The sequence below is a fragment of the Chelonia mydas genome, chromosome 10 (assembly GCF_015237465.2).
Source record: "Chelonia mydas isolate rCheMyd1 chromosome 10, rCheMyd1.pri.v2, whole genome shotgun sequence".
Lineage (NCBI taxonomy): Eukaryota > Metazoa > Chordata > Testudines > Cheloniidae > Chelonia > Chelonia mydas.
Window position 1 is genome coordinate 38,237,387 of NC_051250.2, and position 25,229 is coordinate 38,262,615.

Sequence of the window (25,229 nt, forward strand, 5' to 3'; positions counted from 1 at the left end):
TCCTGGGACATCATTTAATTTGGGCAAGCAAATGGCTTTTGGAAGAGCTAACTTCAAAATGTGTCTTGCTTCAGAATTTGGCCATCTTTCCACCCCTTGGCTCAGCTGGACAAAGTTAGCTAGGAGGGACCCTCCCAAACCTATCAGCTGCAGCTTGGATAAGGTTCAAGGACCAAGGTTTTTAAGGCCCGGTTTGACAAAGCCCTGGCTGGGATGATTTAATTGGGGTTGGTCCTGCTTTGAGCAGGGAGTTGGACTAGATGACCTCCTGAGGTCTCTTCCAACCCTAATCTTCTATGATTCTATGACATCCTGTTGACAAGAGGATGGGTCAGAGGTTGCAAGTATTGTAGAGATCAAGAAAGAAATGCAAGAAAGTAGATTGTCCAACAGTATCTATTACCTATCCTGGAGCATGGAGCTTAAATAAGAGCATGGGGGTGTTTGGGTATGGGTTTTGGTTTAGGTCCATCTCTAAATCAAATGATACTTCAAAGGCTTAAAGTATTATATTTTTACTGGAAACATATTCTAATATACTTCTCCATGTGGTAAGGATGCAGTGGGGCAACTAACTAAAAAAGTTTAAGGGGTGACTTGATCACAGTCTGTAAATACCTACATGAGGAACAAATATTTGATAATGGGCTCTTTAAGCTAGAAGGCAAAAAGGTATAACATGATCCAATGGCTGGAAGCTGAAGTTAGACAAATCAGACAGGAAATAAAGTATACATTTTTATCAGTGAGGGTAATTAACCATTGGAACAATTTACCAACAGTCATGGATTCTCGATCACTGATAATTTTAAAATCAAGATTGGAGGTTTTTTCTAACATATTTGCTTTAGGAGTTATTTTGGGAAAGTTCTGTGGCTTGTATTATACAGCAGATCAGCCTAGATGATCACAATAGTCCCTTCTGGCCCTGGAATCTATGAATCAATGGACTCAGGGTTTTATGGGATGGGGAATAAAGAATTCAACTTCCTCTCCTAAATGTAAAGTCACCTCCCTCCATGCCCAATAGTGGGAGAGAAATTTAATATCCCAGAAAGAAGGGATACTGTCCTAGTCATATCGGCCTGTCCTAGAGTGAGGACAGTCATGGGGGATGCCTTGTGGCATTAGAACCATATGATACTGGGATTCCTGCCACATAATTTGGGTCAGATGTAAATCAGAGGACATGGGGGCCATGATTCTAGCCCATGTAGTTATCAGCACTCAAATACCAGCTGTGTCAGCCAGTCATGCTCTCTTGGTTGTCAGGGTCTGTCCCATATGACGATCTCCTCAGCAGCAGAAGCCACCACAGCATTCTGCCAGGGCTGGGCACGCAGAACTGGGGCTGAGAGTGACTATGGGCCGACTTCGAACCATTCCAGCATCATCACTCACTTTAACCTGCAGGTGGTGAGAGTGGACCTAGGGTTTCAGTGTTTGGGTTTTCACATCTGTCTCTTAATGCATTTTCTCATGTTTATTTCTTTGTCCCCTATAAATTATGTTCAGATGTAGCCAACTTACCATTGCTAAGTGTTAACTGAGGAAGTGCTAAGACTTGACCTAGGAATTGTACTTGATTGGACCAGTGGTTCATCTAATCCAGTATCCTGTGCCTCACAGTGGCCAGTACCAGATGCTTCAGAGGAAGGTGCAGGAAACACATCTGAAAGCTTTGCTCTTTTCCATTCTTTCTGACTCTCAAGCCTCCCTTTAGATTGTGAGCCAATCCTTTGTCTACCTAGCTTCTGATAGCAGAGTCTGCGGAGTCAAACAAGGACCCTGCTCTGCATGACTCTGCAGACTCTCAGATCCTGGCGCCTCTAACTAACTGCCTCAGTTCTTTGAGTTCTAACTGATTTTTCCTGTCTCTCTCACAGCATCTCCATAAATAGCCTAATCCAGTCTGGTGCTAGCTGAAAATTGTGGATCTTCCTGGAGCAGAGAACCTCACTGAGAACCCGTGGGGTGGGAGTTTAAGAGAGAAGCCTCTGCTGAAGAAGTCCTTGGTGGCTTTCTAGTGGGTTGTCAATGATCAACTACAGGTGAATGTTGTCTTAGTGGCCATTTTTCTGCATTCAGGGCCAGTGTATGATCTCTGTCACACTTGTGTAAACTCCAAGTAACTCCATCCTAGTCAATGGATTTACACTGTTCTGACTGAGCTCAGAATCTGGCTCACAGTGTATAAGCTGCACCATGCAGGCCTTTCCTATTATATGGTCTGCATTCATGGAATGCCATGTATTCATTAAAAGGGCTGCACAAGCAGGATGAGAGATGGTATACAAGCAGTTTAAGTAAAAATTCTTTACTGCTTGATGGCCTAGTGAGTAAAATATTGTACTGTCTTGTAAAAGGCCTGAATTGGGGAGGAATGTATTGTCTGTTTCTTGAGCAGGCTGGAACTAGGGGTGTTGTGAAGATGATGCTTAAGAGAGGGTGAAGGTGCGACAGGCAACCTCACTCAGGCCAGCTCAGGTGTAGGCTGCTGGAGCATAGTCAGGAAGACTTGGGACAACACATGCAGGAAGCATCTGATTGAAATGGGGTAAAAGAGATTAAATATCCCAAAGCGTAACACAGGTGTCCCATTCAGCCAAACTAGCTGTTTCCATAGGCTGGGGTTTTCAAAGGAACCACAAGGAGTTAAGTGCTAGAGCTGGGTGGGAAATGGTTTTCCCATCTCAGGAAAATTTTTGAGATTTGGAAAAATTTTCCAATCCCAAATCGGGGTGAAAAATTGAAATCTCAAACATTTTTGCAAACTGAAAATCCAAAAAGTGTTTTGGTTCGGGTCTGTCGAAGTGTTTCCGTTCAATTTTGACCTTTTGACATTAACATTATTTTTTTCTACTAGAATTAATTTCAATTTCAAAAAACAAATCTATTTCAAACCAAGAAACCTGAATTTTTCATTTTGAATAAGTCAAAACAGAACGTTTTGACAATTTGGAAACTTTTTTTCCCAATTTTTTTCCAAATAGGAAATGTTGTTGAAATGGACACGTTCCCATAAATGGTTTCAATTTGACAAATTGGTATTTTTTGGCAGAAATATGTTGAGTCAAAAAATTCCCAACCAGCTGTTAGGCACCCAACTCCCATTAAAGTTTAGTAGGATTTGAGATTCAGATATCTAATTCCCTGAGGTTTCTTTGAAAATCCTAACCTTTATCTCTAGCCCTGGTGTCTGACACACACCCGTGCTAGGGGTAGCAAAGTGAAGGATTCCCTGTGCTCTGGTGCCTGGAGATATACACTACTAGAAAGAGACAAAGGAACAAAATAATTTCTTAAGTTTTCACAAGTGAAATGAGTCTTGACGATATCAGCTCCGGAGGTGAGATTGGATATTGTCATCTGTGTGCCTTTAGTTGGCACTAGATGAGACTTTATAGTTCATTTCAGAAATGGCAGGGAATAGATTCTAATGTCAGTTTTATTTTACTTTTCCCACAGTGATTCCAAGTTGACCCAGCTGCTGGAAGAAGCCCTGGGTGGGAACAGCAAGACCAGGGTTATTTTCTGCCTGTCTTCCACCTCGGATTCTCAGCACCTAGCTGCTGTGCTGAAGACCTGTATAGCTCTCTTGCAAGATAAGAACTTCCCTGTTTTAAATGACTACTTTGTAGAGGTACAGTTTAGATCCCAAATCCCTAGATTCTGGCCTCAGCTGGATCTTTTCTGGAAGGAATCTAAACATTTAATAGGACTGGGCTCCCGAACACTGAATATTAATGGCTGCTTAAACTGCAACATCTATGTCAGTATGATGGTTGGGTTCATAGTGCATCGTTCGTTGGGTTAAAAACAGGGCTGGCTTAATGGGTTGCCAAAAGATACAAACCTATTTTCAACTGTACGATTCAATTAAATGCAACCAGTGGATGTTTGAGTTTGGTGATGTGGTGCTTGCATCCTCATGTTGTGATGATGCCCTGGAAAATTTTACACTGTGGGAGACCAGAGCACAGGAAAGATGAGAAGGCTGGCTACTTTCCCGCTGTTGTGCTTTTTCTCCTGCCACTTCTGCTCCATCCCAAAAACCTCAGTCCTGCTTGGTGGCTACTGCCATGTGATCATGGATATTTTGAATTTTCTGAATTTAGCAGGTAAACTCAAACCTGAACCCAACATCTTTTGATATTGCCCAGCGTTAGGGTTCTCACACCAGCAGGGGCTGGGAACATTGGAGATGATGCTCTGTCCTGAGCAGAGGCAAAGCTCTTTTCCATCCCCAGTGGCTAGTTATAAAATAGCATTTCAACCTCCAAAGATTTTTTTCCCTTCCAGACACAGGGTAAGTATACTCCATCTATAGGGAGAGGGTGCTTTATAAACCAAGGATTAGGGGGTGGGTGAAAACCCTTAATTCCCCCTCAGAATAAATATTTTGACTCCCTCCTTCGGTGTAATGAGAGTCCCCTTGGCATATGCCTGGCAGTCAGCAAGTGGCACATCAGAAGATGGCAGTCCCAGTTTTGTGTGTTTCAGTTTAGCCTCATTTCTCCAGATCAGAGACATCTCAGTACAAAATAACTTTTTTATGTTCCACTGGCTCTGGAAAGATGCAGGCAGTGTTCCTCTTTACACTGAATTCATCCCAGTTTCTACATTTCAGGAATGTCATTCTTCTAGGATATGTCTGTGAGTGAAACCACTTCCTGAGACTGAAGCACACCAACCCATGCCAAACAGCCTGGAGTTCCTAAAGATGCGAGCATCATGCACCTTTCCCGGCCATCCCACGTTGATGTCGGTGAAGCGTCCCTTGTGATCCACCAGTGCTTGCAGCACCATTGAAAAGTACCCCTTGCGGTTTAAGTACTGGTTGGCAAAGTGGTCTGGTGCCAAGATAGGGATATGCATTCCGTCTATCGCCCCACAACAGTTAGGGAACCCCACTGCAGCAAAGCCATCCAGTATGACTTGCACATTTCCCCGAATCACTACCTTAATAACAGAACATTAGTGATTGCATTGGCTACTTGGATCACAGCAATCCCCACAGTAGATTTGCCCACTCCAAATTGATTCCCAACTGACTGGTGGTAGTCAGGCATTGCAAGCTTCCGCAGGGCTATCGCCACTTGCTTCTCAACTGTCAGGGCAGCTCTGATCTTGGTATTCCTGTGCTTCAGGGCGGGGGAAAGCAACTTACAAAGTTCAAGGAAAGTGGCCTTCCACATGCGAAAGTTTTGCAGCCACTGTAAATCATCCCAGACCTGCAACGCTGTTGGAGACCCCAGGGCATGGCCACTAGTTAAGTTGAGGGGATGGAAGGCCATAAGGGTCGAGGAAGTCTCCCTGCTGAAGGCCTAAGAGCTTCTTCTCAACCGCCCTTAATAGAATTCAGGCCTGGCTGGTTTAAGTAACCTCTTTTGCTCTTAAAACGATGTTGAAGCCGCAGATAATGCCTTATAGTGTAAGGTTTGCTGACGCCAAGTTAAAAATAATAGGAGAGAAACAACTACAAGGCCAGACAAAATGTACTGGTTGTTTAAGTTGCTAGAAATGCTTGTTAAAGGTTGCAGGAAATAAACATTGTTGTAACCCATATAAGGAAGGCAGAGTATTTGTGCAAAGTTTTAATTGGCTGATGTGTAGTGCAGTAGCATTAAGGAACATAAAAGTGTGCGTAATGACCTGCTCTGGTGTGCAGGATTTGAGATTCTATTCTCCCTGTACCTTGTTTGCAGCTGCAAATAAACTTTTCTGCTTCTCCACCCCGTTGTGATTATTGAGTGAAGCACACCGGGTAACGAACCCCTGCTGTTGTTTTGCCTCTCGGCACTGGGTGCCGGCAACAGCTTTTGGCACCCAACGTGGGGCGATGAGGCTGCAATTTAGCCTTGCCCGGATCCCTTCCGGAGGTCGAGGATTGCAGCGACAACCGACGCCCAGCGCGCACCGGTGAGTTCATCGGGGGCCTCGGAGGAGACGCAGTTTGATCGACCCTGGAGGGCACGACGGTGCAACGCACTCACATAGTGGAGAAGCAGCTGTGGGAAACGGTAAGGAACCGGTTCCTTGGACATAGGGGAGGAGCAGCTGCAGGCGATGGTGGGGAACCGGTCCCTTGGATAAGGTAGGAACCTTTTGAAATCTGGATTGTATGCTCTGTTGGAACCTGGGGATGCCCAGAGTTACCCTGTAGGTATGGGACAGGAACAGAGCACGGGAGATAGGGTACGGTGCACGCCCCTAGAGTGTATTTTAGTAAATTGGAAGGTATTTGGATCAGATCCAATGATTAAGGGTAAATTGAAGCGATTTTGTACGGTTGACTGGCCTCAGTACCAATTAGAGGACCAGGAACAGTGGCCTCCCGGAGGATCACTAAATCATAATACAATCCTCCAGTTACTCCTGTTCTGTCAGCGAACGGGGAAGTGGAATGAGCATTCGTATGCTTACTTATTTATGACCTTGTGGTCTCGTACTGATATTTTACAACACTGTAATTAAACCCCGATTGGCCCGGTAGCAATTAATGTCAGTCCCCGGACCCCCACCCCAAATGTAATGGCAGATCCGGTGTCTCCTTCGGCCCCTACACCCACACCGAGCGAGACTCAGAATAAGATTCCTAGTGAAGCTCATAGTGAGGTTCGAGCTCCATCTGCTGGAATATACGCGTTACTTACCGAGACTAAAATTGCTCGAAATGCAGCGGAAGGTAGACAAGCCCTTACCATGCAGGTCTATACTCATGCACCTTTTAATCCTATGGATCTGGCCGCTTTCAAAGCACAGGCTGGAGAATTTTCTATCAACCCAAGCAAGTTTGTATCGGTTTTTGAGGGATGTCTTAGTAGCTACAAGCCAGACTGGGATAATTATAATGTCCTTCTGCGAACATTATTGACTGAGGTTGAACGAGAACAGGCCATAGCTAAAGCAAGGGAGAAAGCAAAGAGGCAATATGACCAGGACCGTAACAATATCCTGACCCCAGATGATCAGTTTCCTATAAAGGATCCTAGGTGGGACCCAAATGACAATCAGGCTATGACCCACCTCACCTCCTATAAGGAGCTGCTATTGTATGGACTCCGTCACGCAGCTGTCAGACAGAATAATTGAACTGAACCATATGAGGTAGTGCAGGACCCAAAGGAAAGCCCTGGAGTCTTTTTACAGCGCTTTCGAGACACGATCCGACAGTATACCAATGCAGATCCTAATGATCCGCAAACTGAGGCAATTATTAAAGGAGTATTTACAAGCAGGCAGCCCCCGACATTAAGAGAAAGCTACAGAAAAAGGAGGATTTGATAGGTATAACCATGGCACAGATTTTAAAAGCAGCAAATCAAGTATATAGTTTAAAAAAAAAAAAGGCAAGTAAAATTAATGGCAGCGGTGGTGCAGGCAGGCACAAAGGGAAGTGAACAAAAAGAAAGGGGCCGTGGACGTGGATGCCCAGGCCCGCGGGAGAGACGACTGGGGCGCAATCAATGTGCCCTGTGTCGGCAAGAGGGACACTGGAAGAATTAATGCCCAAACAAGAAGGAAAGGGGGGGTACCTCTATGATGGCGATAAAAGAACAGGGGTGAAAGAACAGGGAATGGGAGTGTCAGGGGAGACGGATCATCCTACCCCCGGAACCCCAAGTAAAAATGCGGGTAAAAAATGAAGAAATAAATTTTTTAGTGGACTCTGGAGTGGCGCAAACTGCTGTAAATCAACCCCTTCAGTTGCCAGTAGCAGACTCCCTCACTGTGACAGGAGCCACAGGCAAAGATACCAAGTGCCTAGTGTATGCCCCAGCAGAATGTGCTTTGAGAAACAACCATATCCCATAAGCTGGTATACCTCCCTGAATGCCCAACACTGTTGCTGGGACGGGACCTGCTGTGTCGCCTAGGTGCCACCCTGCATTTTACTCAAGATGAAATAACCCTTACCTTACCCCCTGAAAATGCATGAATTATGGCCCTTGCAGTTGAACCCTCGGCTGTGCAAGCCCCAGAATGGGACCAGTAAAAAGTTCAAGTGTATCCCCTTGTGTGGGCATCAGGGATCCCAGAAAAAGCTACTCACCAAACCCCCATTCATGTCCAGCTCATACCTGGGAAAGGCCCGGTGTGGCTAAAACAATATCCAATCAAAAAGGAAGCCAGAGAGGGGTTACAAAAAACCATAAATCAATTTCTAACGTACGGTATTCTCCGGGAATGTCAGTCAGCCTGAAACACTCCCATTTTACCCGTACAGAAACCTGATGGCACGTACCGGCTGGTACAAGACCTAATGGCAGTTAATGAACGGGTTAAGACTCTGCACCCTCTTGTCCCTAACCCGTATACCCTATTGGCTTCTGTAGGGGGACAGTATACCCATTTTTCAGTTCTTAATTTAAAAGATGCTTTTTTTGCCATCCCAGTTGACACCTCATCACAGGAGATTTTCTCCTTCGAATGGGAGGACCAAAACAGAGTTAAAAAGCAACTTTGGTGGACAGTGTTAGCCCAGGGGTTTAAAAATTCCCCCACCCTCTTTGGCCAGGCTCTGGCCAGGGACCTAGAGGAGTGGGATAATAAGGAAGCCCTCCTTTTGCAATATGTAAATGATCTGTTAATTGCCACTGTGGGCTTAACCCCTTGCCTTAAAGCCACCGTGAGTCTCCTGAATTTTGTGGGACTCCAAGGATATCAGGTAGCACAAAGTAAGGCTCAGATTGCTCTCCCGCAGGTACAGTACCTCGGGTTCTACATATGGCAGGGGGAACGCCAGCTTTCAAATAAAATGAAGAAAGCCATATGCCAAGTTCCTATCCCGAGTAATCGCAAGCGGCTCAGAGCATTTCTGGAAATGGCAGGCTTCTGTAGGATATGAATCCCAGAGTTTGGACTATGGGCTAGACCCCTATACGACTGTGTAAAAGGAGCAGACCATGACCCCTTTCATTGAACCCCAGAGGCTGACAGGGCATTTAAAATCCTAAAAAAAAAGCTAATGAAAGGCCCGGCTCTAGGTCTGCCAGATCTCTCCAAACCATTTCAGTTGTATGTACATGAACAAAAGGGGGTGGCCCTGGGAGTACTCACACAGCTGCTAGGAGCATGGAAACGTCCGGTGGCATATTTTTCTAAACAACTGGACCAAGTTGCCAAGGGCTGGCCAGTGTGCCTGCGGGCAGTGGCAGCCACCGCCCTGACCCTGGCAAAAGCAGAGAAACTGACACTAGGGGGAACAATACAGGTTTTTACACCACACATGGTACGTGCTTTACTGGACGGTAAGAGCAGCCTCTGGCTCATACAAGCGCATATAGCAAGATACCAAGCAAAGCTCTTAAAGAACCCTGAGGTCACGCTGCAGCCTTGTCCATCCCTTAACCCTGCCACCCTCTTACCAGAACCTGAAAAACAGAAACATAACTGTTTAAAAATCATAAATACCCAATATTCTAGCCGCCCGGACTTGAAGGATGTGCCCCTCCCAAATGCAGATTATGAGTGGTACACTGATGGTAGCAGCATAGTAATAAATGGGCAAAAAAAGGCGGGTTATGCTATTGTGACCCTCAATAACACCGTAAAAGCTGAAAGTTTGCCCGCTGGGACCTCTGCCCAGTTGGCTGAGCTAGTGGCCCTGACCCGTGCACTCAAACTGTCCAAAAAAAAACGGGTCAATATTTTCACTAATTCCAAATATGCTTTTAGTGTGCTGCATGCTCATGCTGGCCTGTGGAAGCAGAGGGGAATGCTGACAACCCAAGGCTCCCCAGTCAAGTACGGGCCCCAAATTCTCCGGCTTCTAGAGGCAGTGCAACTCCCTTTGGAAGTGGCAGTGGTACACTGTAAGGCCCATCAGAGGGAGGATCAAGATGTGGCCAGAGGTAATGCCAGGGCAAATAGAGAGGCAAAGCATGCTGCCACCCTAATGTCCCCTCAGACTGAGAACACCTATACGTATGCCCTTATCCCATCAGTGGGGGAGCTCCCAACCCCTCAGTATTCTGGAAAAAAGAAACAGCTAGCTGACAAACTTGGTCTCCAGGAAAAGGAGGGATGGCTTCATTCCCCGGAAGGGAAAGTCCTCTTACCAAAGGGCCTAATTCTGCCAATATTACAAAAATTATATCAAACCACTCATGCTGGCAGAGAGGCACTTATCCAACTAATGGGAAAGTACTTCATAACTTCCAAACTCAGACCCCTGGCTGCCCAGGTACAGGCGAAATGCCTAGTCTGTCAAAAAAATAACCCCCGACCAGGACACCCAGTACCACCAACGGCCCTGGAACCCACTCCAGGCCCCGGATGGGTGTGGCAAATAAACTTTACTGAGTTTCCCCGGACCTAAGGGTTTAAGTATCTCCTTGTTATAGTGGATAGATTCAGCGGATGGCCGGAAGCCTCTCCATGTCGCAATTGCACTGCCAGGACAGTGGCTCTCAAGTTTGTTAAGGAAATTATTCCTCGCTTTGGACTTCCCCAGTAAATGGAATCTGACAGTGGAACACACTTCACGTCAAAAATCATCCAAAGCATCTCAAACGCCTTACAGATTCCCTGAAAACTCCATACACCCTGGAGACTGCAAGCCAGTGGGGTAGTGGAGTGGACCAATCAGACCCTTAAGCGACATCTCTCGAAAGTATGCCAGGAGGCCTCCCTATGGTGGCCTGATGCCCTGCCCCTAGTTCTGCTCCGCATCCGTGCTCTCCCAAAGGGTAAATTAGGGCTCAGTCCCTTTAAAATTATGTTTGGAAGGGCATGGCCTATGAATGGTACACCGGTTGTGTCAGGGGGAAAGTGGAAATTGGGAAATGGGTTTCTGTCTCAGTATATGTGTTCCCTGTCTGCTGTTCTTTTGTCTTTTCACAGGTATACTAAGGATTCCCAGCCTCTACCCTTGGACTCGCCCATCCACTCCCTGCAGCCTGGTGATTCAGTGCTCGTACGTACCTGGAAAGATGAGCCCCTCCAGGAAAAGTGGAAGGGACCCTATACCGTCCTGCTGGTCTTCCACACGGCAGCAAAGGTTGAGGGACACAAGAATTGAATTCATTATACCCGGCTGAAAGCGGTGTCAAACCCCCCCGCCCCCCCCGACTGAAAGGTGGACCGTGCATTCAGCCCCCTCCACTGAGGATCTTGGACTAAAATTACTATTTAAACAGCAGCCCGCCAAAAAGGCAAAAAAATAAATGAAGGGGTATATTTTATTCCCCCTCTTGGCCATGTGCCTAACCGGTACTGCTGTTTCAGGCATTGTACCCGTAAATACCTGGCTGGCACTGGCCCAGAGTGCAGTGAACGCAATGTCGTTCTCAAATAACCTTATTCTCAGAGAGTAAAGGCAGCAGCTCTAGCCTTTTCTTTAGTTGGTATCCTTGGGCTTGTGGTGCATAATTATCACGCAGTAGAGCACCTTGCCTGCACGGTGGCAAAGGCCATTAACTTAACCTCAACCGTCCTGGCCCAACTCTCACATGAGTTAGGGGAAGTACGTCAGGGTATGCTACAAAACAGGCTGGCTGTGGACTATTTGCTTCTACGCCATGGTCACCTATGCCAGGAGTTTGCAGGCATGTGTTGCTTTAATATAACAGATGCAGGGCCATCCGTAAAAGCTGATTTGCAATGCCTAAAGCAGCTGGTAAAGGGCATTCATCAGCAAACTGGGAAAAATTGGCTAGGCTCTCTATTTTCTGGTTGGGGCCTTTCCCCGTGGCTAACTGGGTTGTTTAGCCTATTTATTTAAGTTTTTTTCCCCTGTATTAATCATGTTATGTTTACTGTATTATATGTGGTCCTGTGTAAAAATGCTTATTTTGCATAGTTTAAAAAATTTTAATTTTATGCATAGCCCGCTAATAAATAAATAAAAATAAAAAAACTCAAGCAATAAAAATAAGTATTCTCAAAAAAGTGAATTGTTGAAGACCCCAGGGCATGGCCACTAGTTAAGTTGAGGGGATAGAAGGCCATAAGGGTCGAGGAAGTCTCCCTGCTGAAGGCCTAAGGGCTTCTTCACAACCCCCCTTAATAGAATTCAGGCCTGGCTGGTTTAAGTAAGCTCTTTTGCTCTTAAAACAATGTTGCAGCCGCAAATAATGCCTTATAGTGTAAGGTTTGCTGACGCCAAGATAAAAATAATAGGAAAGAAACAACTACAAGGCCAGACAAAATGTGCTGGTTGTTTAAGTTGCTAAAAATGCTTATTAAAGGTCGCAAAAAATAAACATTGTTGTAACCCATATAAGGAAAGGAAAGTATTTGTGCAAAGTTTTCATTGGCTAATGTGTAGTGCAGTAGCATTAAAAATATAAAAATATATGTAATAACCTGCTCTGGTGTGCAGAATTTAAAATTCTATTCTCCCTGTACCTTGTTTGCAGCTGCAAATAAACTTTTCTGCTTCTCCACCCCGTTATAATTATTAAATAAAGCATACTGGGTAACAAACCCCTGCTGTTGTTTTGCCTCTCGGCACTGGGTGCCGGCAACAACACTATGTGGTTCCACCGCTCTGTGCTTGTTTCCCGGGCCCAGAATTGGTGTTCCCCTGTATCAACCAGCCCCACTGCTGCCATGATGTCCCAGTTGCCACAGCCCATGCTTTCAGGAATGTCTGTGTCCATGTCCTCACAAATGTCCTCGTGCTGGCGTCTCTTAGCCAGGTTCTGCGTGAGGTGTTTACAATGCTCACAACAGCAGTGGTGAGCTGAGCGGGCTCCATCCGTGCTATGGCGTCTGCACGGATAACCCAGGAAAAAAGGCATGAAACGATTGCTTTCACAGAGGGAGGGAGGGGAGACCGACGATATGTACCCAAAACCACCCGCAACAATGTTTTTGCCCAATCAGGCATTGGGAGCTTAACCCAGAATTCCAATGGGCAGCGGAGACTGCAGGAACTGTGGGATAGCTACCCACAGTGCACTGCTCTGTGAGTCAATGCTAGCCACGGTATTGAGGACGCACTCCGCTGAATTAATGTGCTTAGTGGGGACATACACAATCGACTGTATAAAATCGATTTCTAAAGATCGACTTCTATAAAATCGACCTAATATCATAGTGTAGACATACCCTTAGTTATTTAAAAGAATATGATCAGATAGGAAGAATATGGGAAAGATACAATAAATATACATGTGAGATGTTTACTGAGACCCTTATACAGCAAAGAGGGGGACCTGCTGAGCTTTTCTTTGAAACCTCTGGTACATGCCATGGGAGCAATCAGGATACCAGACTGGATGTGTTATTCGTCACTTCTTCTTTGGCAGTTCCTAGGAGCAGGTGTAGTCATTTGCTCCACCTCATAAACAAAATGAAAACCACACCCTCTAGCAACCTGAGTTGATAGCAACCCTGTCTATGCCATCCATAGAGAAAAGAACTATTGGCAGATAAAGATTTTTGTCACCAAGATCCCATCTCTAGTTCTTTCTTTGCTCCTCAGTCATTGCTTACTCAGTACCGGGCAAAGATCCTGGCCCTTCAGCACCGACTGTATGAACACATGGATCTTAGGAGTGCCATGGAGAGTGAGAGCATAGGCACCTTCCGAGAACAGGTCCAGTGCCTCACCAATGAAAACGTAAGTGTGAAATGCAAATTTGTCTTCAGTGCCTTTCCTGCATACTGAGTCAGGTATTTTGAAAACTTGATCCTAATCGCAGGATGAAAATGGCAACTGACAACTCCCTTTCCAATCTGTTAAAGCCACTGTATGCAGAAAGCTGTGTTTTCTTATCATGTAAGCTGTTTGTTCTTCCCTTCCCCCAACCTGCCTATCTGTGCAGTGCTGTGCACGGGGGAGAAGATCTTGTTTCTGCTCAAAGAAAAGGAGTACTTGTGGCACCTTACTGTAGCTCACGAAAGCTCATGCTCAAATAAATTGGTTAGTCTCTAAGGTGCCACAAGTACTCCTTTTCTTTTTGCGAATACAGACTAACACGGCTGTTACTCTGAAACCTGTTTCTGCTCAGTATAGGGAGTCACTGACGTAGTTTTGTGTACCCAGGTGCAGCTGCAGGATAGGAACGAAAGACTGTACACAAAGCTTGGAGAACTGCAGGAGAAGATGGGGAATCTGGCTGGTTCCAAAACGGATTTGTCATCCAGATTGGTCTTCAGTGAGGAGGAGAAACTTAAGGTAATGCATGCATCTTGGGAGCTGGAGATACTTGAGCTGTTGAACCCCACTGAGCCCAGAAATATATGGGTATGTAGAATCCTTGGGAAATGTAAAGATATTCTCCCTGAAGGTCTATAAAAACATGTGCACTCCCCAACAGCCAGGGCTACTCTACTTATTCCTTATAGGTTTCAGTGGTAGCCATGTTAGTCTATATCAGCAAAAAAATCGAGGAGTCCTTGTGGCACCTTAGAGACTAACAAATTTATTTGGGCATAAGCTTTCGTGGGCTAGAACCATCTGATGAAGTGGGTTCTAGCCCAGGAAAGCTTATGCCCAAATAAATGTGTTAGTCTCTAAGGTGCCACAAGGACTCCTCGTTACTTCTGCTGGGGAAGGCTAGGACTGGTGCACAATGTCAGCTTCCAGATAGCCACTATTGCATATCACTTCCTTCTGGAAAAGGCTGAGACGTCTCAGAATGTGTATCGCTTAATCTCAAAGTTTTTACTTGTCCTTTATACTCTTCCTCTTTGGGATTATGAGGGAATCCAGTCTTCGGCATCTCCACAGTTCTCAGCTGATGTGTCTCCGCATCAGCATATTTTAATATTTAGGTGCAAAACTCTTCTCAGCCTTACCTATGGAGCTGTGGTCAGTGCCTCCATAATAAGCTGGTGCTCAGATCACAAGAGGCATGTCTGCTTGCAGATCTCTTTTGTGCTTATATTTTTGGTCTAGGCCTGTTGGCATAATCAGTAACACTGAAGTATTCGCCTCAATGGCAGTCCCTGAACTTTAACTGAGGCCTTGTCTACACTACGAAATTAGGTCGAATTTATAGAAGTCGGTTTTGTAGAAAGCATTTTCATACAGTCAATTGTGTGTGTCCCCACAAATGCTCTAAGTACATGTAGTCGGCGGAGTGTGTCCACAGTACCGAGGCAACCGTCGACTTCCGGAGTGTTGCACTGTGGGTAGCTATCCCACAGTTCCCGCAGTCTCTGCCACCCATTTGAATTCTGGGTAGAAATCCCAATGCCTGATGGGGCTAAAACATTGTCGCAGGTGGTTCTGGGTACATATCATCAGGCCCCCCCTTCCCTCCCTCCCTCCGTGAAAGCAAGGGCAGACAATCGTTTTACACCTTTTTTCTTGGTTACCTGTGCAGATGCCATACCACGGCAAGCATGGAGCCCACTCAGCTAACTGTCACCGTATGTCTCCTGGGTGCTGGCACATGTGGTACTGCATTGCTACACAGCAGCAGTTTATTGACTTTTGGCAGCAGACAGTGCAGTATGACAGATAGCTGTCGTCGATGTAGTCCTGGCTGCTCTTTTAACCGACCTCGATGAGGTCAGGGGCGCCTGGGCAAACATGGGAGTGACTCAGCCAGGTCATTTCCCTTTTAAGTTTCGTCTCATGGCGATTCAGTCCTACCGGCAGTGCACTGTCTTTTAATCAGCAGCCAGCAGAAGACGATGGCCAGCAGTCATACTGCACCGTCTTCTGCCGAGCACCTAGGAGATGATGATGGCTAGCGGTCGTGCTGCACAGTCTGCTGCCAGCAAAATGTAGAAAGATAGATGAAGTGGATCAAAACAAGAAATAGACCAGATTTGTTTTGTATTCATTTTCTCCTCCCTCCCTCCGTGAAATCAACAGCCTGCTAAACCCAGTTTTGAATTCTATCTTTGAGGTTTTCAGCTCTGTCCTTGAGGGGGCCATTCTGTTTCTCGCAAAGCCACCCCCTTTGTTGATTTTAATTCCCTGTAAGCCAACCCTGTAAGCCATGTTGTCAGTCGCCCCTCGTTCTGCCAGACCAACGGCAAACAATCGTTTCGCGCCCTTTTCCCTGGATTGCCCAAGCAGACGCCATAGCACAGCAAGCATGGAGCCCGTTCAGCTCACTACAGCAGTTATGACCATTGTAAACACCTCGCGCATTATCGTGCAGTGTATGCAGAACCAGCACCTGAAAAACCAGGTGAGGAGGCGACAGCAGCGCGGTGATGAGGACATGAACACACTTTTCTCTAAAACCACGTTCCCCTGCAATTTGGAGATCATGGTGTTAATGGGGCAGGCTCATGCTGTGGAACGCTGATTCTGCTCCTGGGAAACAAGCACAGACTGGTGGGACCGCATAGTGTTGCGGGTCTGGGATGATTCCCAGTGGCTCCGAAACTTTTGCATGCGTAAGGGCACTTTCATGGAACTTTGTGACTTGCTTTCCCCTGCCCTGAAGCGCCAGAATACCAAGATGAGAGCAGCCCTCACAGTTGAGAAGCGAGTGGCAATAGCCCTGTGGAAGCCTGCAACGCCAGACAGCTACCAGTCAGTCGGGAATCAATTTGGAGTGGGCAAATCTACTGTGGGGGTTGCTGTGATGCAAGCAGCCAATGCAATCATAGAGCTGCTGCTATCAAAGGTAGTGACTCTGGGAAATGTGCAGGTCATAGTGGATGGCTTTGCTGCAATGGGATTCCCTAACTGTGGTGGGGCTACAGACGGAATGCATATCTTTATCTTGGGACCGGAGCACCAGGGCAGCCAGTACATAAACCACAAGGGGTACTTTTCAATGGTGCTGCAAGCACTGGTGGATCACAAGGGACATTTCATCAACAACGTGGGTTGGCCGGGAAAGGTTCATGACGCTCGCATCTTCAGGAACTCTGGTCTGTTTAAACCGCTGCAGGAAGGGACTTACTTCCCAGACCAGAAAATAACTGTTGGAGATGTTGAAATGCCTATAGTTGTCCTTGGGGACCCAGTCTACCCCTTAATGCCCTGGCTCATGAAGCCGTACACAGGCACCCTGGACAGCAGTCAGGAGCTGTTCAACTATAGGCTGAGCAAGTGCAGAATGGTGGTAGAATGTGCATTTGGACGTTTAAAGGGTCGCTGGCACAGTTTACTGACTCGCTCAGACCTCAGCGAAACCAATATTCCCATTGTTATTGCTGCTTGCTGTGTGCTCCACGATCTCTGTGAGAGTAAGGGGGAGACGTTTATGGCGGGGTGGGAGGTTGAGGCAAATCGCCTGGCCGCTGAATACACACACCCAGCCACCAGGGCAGTTAGAAGAGCACAGCAGGAAGCGGTGCGCATCAGAGAAGCTTTGAAAACCAGTTTCATGACTGGCCAGGGTACTGTGTGACACTTCTGTTTGTTTCTCCTTGATGAAAACCTGCCCCCTTGGTTGCCTCTAAATTGCATGTAAGCCACCCGCCCTCCCCCCTTCGATCACAGCTTGCTTGCAAAGGAAATAAAGTCACTATCATTTAAAAAACATGTATTCTTTACTAATTGATTACAAAAATAGGAAGATAACTCACAAGGTAGGCCAGGTGGGGTGTGGGAGGAGGGTAGGAGGGAAGGAAAAGGCCACTTTAAAATTTGTTGAATGCCAGCCTTCTGTTGCTTGGGCTGTCCACTGGGGTGGAGTGGTTGGGTGCCCGGAGCCTCCCACCCCGCATTCTTGGGCATCTGCGTGAGGAGGCTATGGAACTGGGGGGACGGAGGGCAGTTAAACAGGGGCTGCAGTGGCACACTGTGATCCTGCTGCTGTTCATGAACCTCCACCAGACGCCGGAGCATGTCCGTTTGATCCCGCAGTAGCCCCAGTGTTTCCTCATGCCTCCTCTGATCTTCCTGCCGCCACCTCTCCTCACGTTCATCGGCCACCATCCTGTACTCTGCTATTGTGTCCCTCCACACAGCTCTGTCAGTGCCTGACGACTGCATGAGCTCAGAGAACATGTCATTGCACGTGCGTTTTTTTCGCTGCCTTATCTGAGATAGCCTTTGGGATGGAGGAGGGAGGCTTGAAACATTTGCAGCTGCTGGAGGAGAAAAAGGGAATGAAGTATTTTAAAAGATACATTTTACAGAACAATGGCTATACTCTTTCACGGTGAACAACACTATTCACATTAAATAGCACATGTGATTTTGGTACAAGGTCGCATTTTGAATCTTATATTGAGTGCCTGCGGCTTTGGTGTTAGAGATCACACACACAGGGCTGGGCAACAGAATTCGGCTTGCAGGCGGCCATGGTATGCCATAGTCTTTCGGCTTCTGCAACCTTCATAACAGCAGCCCCCTCCTTTCCCATACCAAGGAAAGCCTGTTGAGTTGGCCATTTAGTACTGCAGTTTTCCTGTTAACGTGCAGCAGCAGAAACCAAATCAACCCCCTCCCCCCATCCAATTCTCTGGGATGATCGCTTTTCCCCTCCCCCCACCGCCTGGCTGGTATCAGGGAAGATCCCTCCTAGCCAAACACGAACAGCTCAGCCGCAATGGACCCCCTCCCACCGCATGGCTAACTGTGGGGAGGATTTCTTTTCAGCCACAGGCAAACAGCCCAGTAGGAACGGGCACCTCTGAATGTCCCCTTAATCAAATTCCCCTATTTCAACCAAGTTACCATGAACAATATCACTCTCCTGAGGACAACACAGAGAGATAAAGAACGGATGTTCCTTGAATGCCAGCAAACACCGGGACCATACGCTGCCAGGCTTTGTCATGCAATGATGCCAGATTACTTGCTACTAGCATGACGTGATAAAGTGTCCTACCATGGAGGATGGAATAAGGCTGCTCTCCCCAGAAACCTTCTGCAAAGGCTTTTAGAGTACCTCCAGGAGAGCTCAAGGAGATGTCCCTGGAGGATTTCCACTCCATCCCCAGACACGTTAACAGACTTTTCCAGTAGCTGTACTGGCCACGAATGCATCCCAAGTCCTCAGGGCTACTTAATCATTAAAAAACGCTTGCTTTTATAACATGTATTATATTTAAAAAGGTACACTCACCAGAGGTCCCTTCTCTGGCTTCGTTGGGTTGGGAAGGTATTTCGGTCAGGGTGATAAAAAGATCCTGGCTGTCAGGGAGAACGGTGTGCTGTGTGCTCTCCTCAAGCTCGTCCTCCTTCTCCTCATCTTCCCCATCTGCAAAATCCTCAGCCATGGCAGAGAGTACCCCATCATGGGAGTCCACGGACAAGGATGGGGTAGTGGTGGCGGCCCCCCCTAGAATTGCATGCAGCTCAGCGTAGAAGCAGCATGTCTGGGGCTCTGTCCCGGAGCGTCCGTTTGATTCTTTGGTTTTCTGGTACGCTTGTCTGAGCTCCTTAAGTTTCACGCGGCACTGTGTTGTGTCCCTGCTGTAGCCTCTGTCCCTCATGGCCTCTGAGATTTTTTGAAAAGTTTTGGCATTTCGTCTTTTGGAACGTAGTTCTGATAGCACGGATTCCTCTCCCCATACAGCGATCAGATCCAGTACTTCCTGTTCAGTCCATGCTGGAGCTCTTTTTCGATTCTGGGACTGCGTGGTCACCTGTGCTGATGAGCTCACCTGGCCAAACAGGAAATGAGATTCAAAAGTTTCCAGGGCTTTTCCTGTACACCTGGCCAGTGCATCCAAGTTCAGAGTGCTGTCCAGAGCGGTCACAATGGTGCACTGTGGGATAGCTCCCGGAGGCCAATACCTTTGAATTGCATCCACACTAACCCTAATTCAAAATGGCGATGTTGATTTCAGCGCTAATCCCCTCGTTGGGGAGGAGTACAGAAATCAGTTTTAAGAGCCCTTTATGTCTAAAAAATGGCTTCGTTGTGTGGACGAGTGCAGGGTTAATTCGGATTTAACGCTTCTAAATCCGACATAAACTCGTAGTGTAGACCAGGCCTGAGGCTCCAGACCATTGCTGGAGGCTAGCTTGCTTTCTCTTGGCCACATACTTAGTCCCGATTCAGTCACTGCTCAGGCAGAACAACCATTGTCTTCAGTGGGACATTTATCTGAGTGAGGACTGAATAAAGACTGTAGGATTTGGCCTACAGATTGCAAACATAAATATGAGGGCTTCTCTTTTTCATACACCTTGTCAGGCTGGCTAGTCTGGCATTACCCTGGCAAACTGGAACAGGCACATACCACCTTTGCAGTGAAGGGGGAGTCAGAGTCTCTTGAACGGATTCTACAGGGTAAAAAATCTCTGATTTCAAAAGTAACTTTTTGAAGAAATCTTACCTCTCATTGTCCCTGAAACCCCACTTATGTCCTGTGGGCCCTAATTTCAGGAGACTGGAATTTCCTGTTGTGGATTTCTGTACCTGAGATTACAGTGCAGTCTTATTTGTGTGTCTCATAGATTTCTAAGGACCTCATTGATCTCCAGATCGAGACAAACAAAATGAGAGAGCAGTATGAGGCAGAGAACTTTGAACTGAAAAATATGGTATGTGATACTATAATACTGCATTACAGTCTGTATGCTTTAACCCATCTCTGCTGCTCTTCATACTCATCCTCTGTCAGATACACTGACTCTAGGGTTAGAATCTTTGGTGCGCACTTAATACCCAGTTTGTCCCGGCCTCTTGCTAGAGCTGTCATTCTCCCTTCACTTGCATGAGCATTAAAATGCACTCCGAAACTTGTGTCACTTATGTGCTAAGCCTGATGAGAACCTGTTTTGCCAAGTGAAAACCTAGAAATGTTACACTGCCCCACCCAGTTCCCGTTGTAGAGTCTAATTGTGCCTCGTGCACACTGTAGATCCTGACCCTGGAGAACCGTATTCTGGAGTTGGAGCTCCATGATGAGAAGGTCACTGGGGAGCATGATGCCCTACAGGAACGCCTGCACACTGTGGAGACCAATCGCAAGGAGCTGGCTGATGAGTACATCATTCTGAAAAGCAATTATATGGCCCTGGGCAAAGAACATGAACAGGAGGTGAGTGAGACCTGCTAACCTGCTGAGTTTTCCTCACAATGCAGGCTTTGCTCTCAGTGATGCTGCCCTCCTCCTCCTCTGTGCACATGCCTGCCTGCTGCCTCTTCAATTTCTACTTTGCTGTTGCTGGAGAACATCCTCCTATTGGGCCTGGGAAAGAGCATGGATGTGAGCTCCTCACAGAGGAGCCTTATTTGTTAGTGCAGGAACCAGGATGTGTAATGGACCATGAAGAGAACAGTGAAACTGACTAGACATAAAATATTGTCAGAATAAACATACTGAATGAATCGAGAGGGATTTTTTGGGGTACTTTCTTTTAGTAATCTTAGTTTCTTTTACCCATGGGAGGTATGCAATTTTCATGTGGAAATATGATTTTCAAGTTGACGGTGTCCCTTTAAAATTTAAATTAGAGTTTTAATGGTATAGTAATAATACTTAGTATATTCATACAACGATTTAAGAGCACTTTACAAAGGTAGGTAAGTGTCAATAGGTCCATTTTACAGTTAGGGAAATAGCCGCACAGAGATTAAGTAATTTTCCAAAAGTCACACAGCAAGTCAGTGGCAGAGTCAGGATTAGAAACCTAGGGTGAAATCTTGGTTTCATTGAAGTCAATGGGGCCAAGATTTCACCAGTAGTCTCTTGACTTCCTGTCCTCTGCTTTAACCACTGGACTCACTGCCAGAAGCAAGTGATTTTGAATTAGCTAGTTGGGACTAGTCACAATGTGTGGCTTTTGCTCATTATTTTTTCAGTACAGATTTTTCAAAAGGAGCCTCAGGTTCAAAACCCCCAGTGATCTCCTCAGGACACAATGAACCTCTGACACTCTTCTAATTATGAGCTGTCTGTGAATTTGCCAGTGTGTTGTCATGGCTTCTTGGCCCAAAAGCATCTCTGTGAGCTCATTCGTGAGCTCTTGTAAATAACAGGGAGAGTCTCGGAAGAATTATGAAAACAATTCTGTGTTTCTATTCACAAATTGCTCTGTGTCTGTCCAAGGGAAATGAGATTGGCTGGCTTGGCCTTTTTAGCCATATGGCCCTTTTGGAAAAGTCCATCCTCTAAGATGTCAGTCAGTCATTTTGAGGCTGTTAGCAAATTTATTGTAAATCCTCTTTCAAATCAGTTAATCTGTGGCCTGCACGCAGCCCTACCCTTCTTTGCAGATGTGGGTGTGTGGATTTTGATGTTGGCGGTATGCAGATCAGCCATTGCCAGGCCCCCAAATGGCCATGTAAACTGGCTACATACTGGGCCATCCACCCGGAAAGGCTCAGGATTGCTGTGTAAGGGAGACGGAGAAACTTCTATTGTGATAACTGGGCCTACAAATTTACCTTGTGAGCTCAGCGAAGGAAGGAAGGAAGATAAATTCATAAGATGTCCCAATACTAACAAATGATGATGGGGAAAGGTGCAAAAGGGAGATAAAAAGACTGAATTAGTCCGAAACAAAAGGCCTCCTGACATAGCTCAAGGACTGTGCCTGGTAAACAAGAAAATGTGGATCCAGAAATCAATTAACCAAAATCGATGTGTCAGATATTAGGCCTAATTGGTGGACAAAAAATGGGGAGATGGGCTATTCCAGCCATCACACCCCTTGTGGGTCCTTGAAGAAAGAGGCTTTGGGAGGAAAGTACAGAAGAACAGACAGGGATTACTGGAGCAAGCTTCACCATAATAGCTGCCATCCCCACTGTTTCCTGGAACTCCAGACCTTCTTCATTCTAGTCCTCAGAGATATCCAGACTGGCCAGAGAGAAAGAGACGCTGATGACATCGCCATCTCTTCCAGTTCCAGCTGAATCCCAAACACTGCCTGGGTTGAAACAGGACTGAATTATAACAACAACAGCAACAATGACAGCTCCAGCCCATCTAAACTAACTTCTTCTCTTTGGCCCCAAGGGTGCAGTTATTTCCATCTCAGATACCATCTAAGAATGTGTCAGACCAGGAGGGTGGGCATTCCTTTTAAAACCTCTCTCCAACAGAAAAGGGAATGGGGATGTTGTTACAATGAAAGTCTTATTTCATACTTTACATTTCGAACCCTTTACCTCTTTGTCCTTCTTTTTTGTCTTTAACAAAAGGTTAAAAGGATTTTTAATGGTGTTTGCCATGGTATTAAGCAGGCTGAGGTCTCTGTATACCAAACCCAGATCTTGTTTAACACCGTTTAATGTTGGACAGTGACTACATTAACACCTTTGGCCAATGTAGTCCATCTAAATCAATACAACACTTCTCCTGATTTATGGAAGGTGCTGTGGGGTTCTTCAGGGGCACTGGGGGGTTGTGCAACTTCCTCAAAATAGCCCTTTGCAAATCCTGTCTCCCTGTAGCTATCCACATAAAGCAAGATCTCATGTAGCTCTTCTGTTCCTTTTACAGCTGTATCTCTCATTCGTTTGTCAGTCTCTCTTTTCTCCTCCCGTCACTGCCTCAACCCACCATATGCTATCTTTTAATCACCCATTATTGAAATGGATGACTAAGGTTACCAAAGCGTCACATCCTCCAGGATTCAGCGCATTGGTAACAATTACTCAAACTTGTCCCCAATCAAAAACCTCATCAGTGTTTTGTTATTTAATCCTCCCTTGAGACATGAATTCCCTCAATATTCACTCCAGATCCCCTGTAACTGAGCCTTTCTAGTTGAGATGATGTTTATCCTTCCAAAATGTGTACTGGCACTGCATTGAATCTGAATGGTTAGGTGGTGCTGTGGGTTAATCTACTTCTGGAGGTCTGTGTTCAGTTACAATAAAGATCAAAAATTAAATGACTTGGGTGGCATCAGCCTAGATCCTAGAGGACATCTGTCCATTTTTTGTAACACCTGGTTAGGAAAGGTCCAGGACTGGAATAGTAAGGGGCACTGCAGGTAAGGAGTGAGGGGCACTGGCAGAGCTGCGGGGGTCAGGGAGAGGATTAGCAGGAGGACCTGCAAGTCCTGAATGAGGTGCACTGGCAGAGCTGTGTGAGGACTCCAGAACTGGAATAGCATGGATGCTGCAGGGGAGAATTGAGGGACATTGGCAGAGCTGTGTAAGGAAAAATATCACACAGCAACACCTCTGCTCTCTCTAGCTGGTTCTAGTCAATGATACCAGTCCTGCCTTTCCACGAGAATTAAATAGTTCACCACCATATTCAGACAGGTGAGAGAAAAAAATCTGCTATCCAAAGGGATAAAAGTGAATGCTTAATGTATATAAAGAACTGCATGTGCATGCTGAATAATACACACTGAGAGCTGGAGAGGGGAAATCTCAAGAAATGAAACAGTTCCCTTCTTGTTTTACTTTGCAGGTTGCTAAGAACGAAGAGTTGAGCATAGAGCTACTAAACCTGGTCAACACCATGAGCTCCCTTCCTCAGTCATGGAGTAACTACTCCCCATCCCAAGCCCTGGCCAATGAAACCTCGGCCGAGCTGGAAAGGGTGCGGGCTGTGGTCCACCGCCTCTCTGCCCGGAAAGTGAAGGTATGGAACTTGTCTGGCCTCCTAGGTAGTCTGATCTCCTTGCTTCTGCCAAGGAAGGAAGAAATAGTTCAGTAGTTTGAGCATTGGCCTGCTAAACCCAGGGTTGTGAGTTCAATCCTTGAGCGGGCCATTTAGGGATCTGGGGCAAAAATTGGGGATTGGTCCTGCTTTGAGCAGGGGGTTGGACTAGATGACCTCCTGAGGTCTCTTCCAACCCTTATATTCTATGATTCTAAGCGACCAGAATCTGACCACTGTCCTGTTCTGTTTTTTTAAATCAGCCAGAAGATATAGTTGCCTCTGAACATGAACGTCGAAAACTGGAGAGACATGTGAGTGTGCAAGACTGCATGTGTATCTGAGCTATGTCCGTGTGATTATTTATTGTGTGGGGCTCATCCTCCCTGTTCACCCTTCCCCCATGCAAAACATCTGTCAGATTGAATTTGGAGAATTGCCTACACCTAGTTTCTTGAGAGCTGTGTAGTTACCAAATGGCATGTACTCTCTCTGGGTTTTTGTTAGAGAACTGGATTTGCATTGTTTTAAAAAGTGACTCCTGCAAGGAGAGGCTGCGACTGGAGGAGCTGGGAGCTTCCCCCGGCCATTTTCACTGGGCAGATATAGACAAGAGTTTTAAAGGAAGTGGGTCTGTGTTACCTGCTAAGTGCATATTCACCATAATCTCTCAGAAGGGTTGGCTCAGTGGTAGCACCTCTGCACTGCTGTGCAAGAGACTTGGGCTCAAACCTCTGGCCCATTCTCTTGCCCCCAGAGCTGGGAGAGCTGCACAATCAATCCACATAGTATCAGAATCATAGAATATCAGGGTTGGAAGGGACCTCAGGAGG

At 46.3% G+C, this 25,229-nt stretch overlaps 2 protein-coding genes across 8 annotated transcripts in view; one reads left to right on the forward strand and one right to left on the reverse strand.

The window, feature by feature from the left end:
* The window catches only part of CCDC78 (coiled-coil domain containing 78), a 75,974-nt gene that overhangs the window by 35,627 nt on the left and 15,118 nt on the right, over nucleotides 1-25,229 (forward strand). For 2 of the 5 annotated variants that reach the window (XR_005226967.2, XM_037910059.2), the window contains exons 1-7: nucleotides 10,724-11,005; nucleotides 13,436-13,573; nucleotides 14,000-14,131; nucleotides 20,285-20,371; nucleotides 20,692-20,871; nucleotides 24,205-24,378; nucleotides 24,660-24,710. Coding sequence is in view for 4 of the 5 variants with exons in the window: in XM_037910059.2 (XP_037765987.1) it covers nucleotides 10,724-11,005; nucleotides 13,436-13,573; nucleotides 14,000-14,131; nucleotides 20,285-20,371; nucleotides 20,692-20,871; nucleotides 24,205-24,378; nucleotides 24,660-24,710 (1,044 nt within the window). In the remaining variant the exon portion in view is untranslated. Of the gene's footprint in view, nucleotides 1-1,886; nucleotides 2,052-3,468; nucleotides 6,098-10,723; nucleotides 11,006-13,435; nucleotides 13,574-13,999; nucleotides 14,132-20,284; nucleotides 20,372-20,691; nucleotides 20,872-24,204; nucleotides 24,379-24,659; nucleotides 24,711-25,229 lie in introns of those variants that run through there. The other 3 variants (XM_043524621.1, XM_043524622.1, XM_043524620.1) reach the window with 3 other exon arrangements.
* The window catches only part of ANTKMT (adenine nucleotide translocase lysine methyltransferase), a 28,285-nt gene continuing 22,493 nt past the window's right edge, over nucleotides 19,438-25,229 (reverse strand). For 2 of the 3 annotated variants that reach the window (XM_043524624.1, XM_043524623.1), the window contains exons 6-7: nucleotides 22,563-22,705; nucleotides 20,865-21,021 (exon numbers count right to left, since the gene is read on the reverse strand). In XM_043524624.1, coding sequence (XP_043380559.1) covers nucleotides 20,925-21,021; nucleotides 22,563-22,705 — 240 coding nt within the window. In that variant the 3' untranslated portion in view covers nucleotides 20,865-20,924. Of the gene's footprint in view, nucleotides 19,486-20,864; nucleotides 21,022-22,562; nucleotides 22,706-25,229 lie in introns of those variants that run through there. The other variant, XM_037910063.2, reaches the window with a different exon arrangement.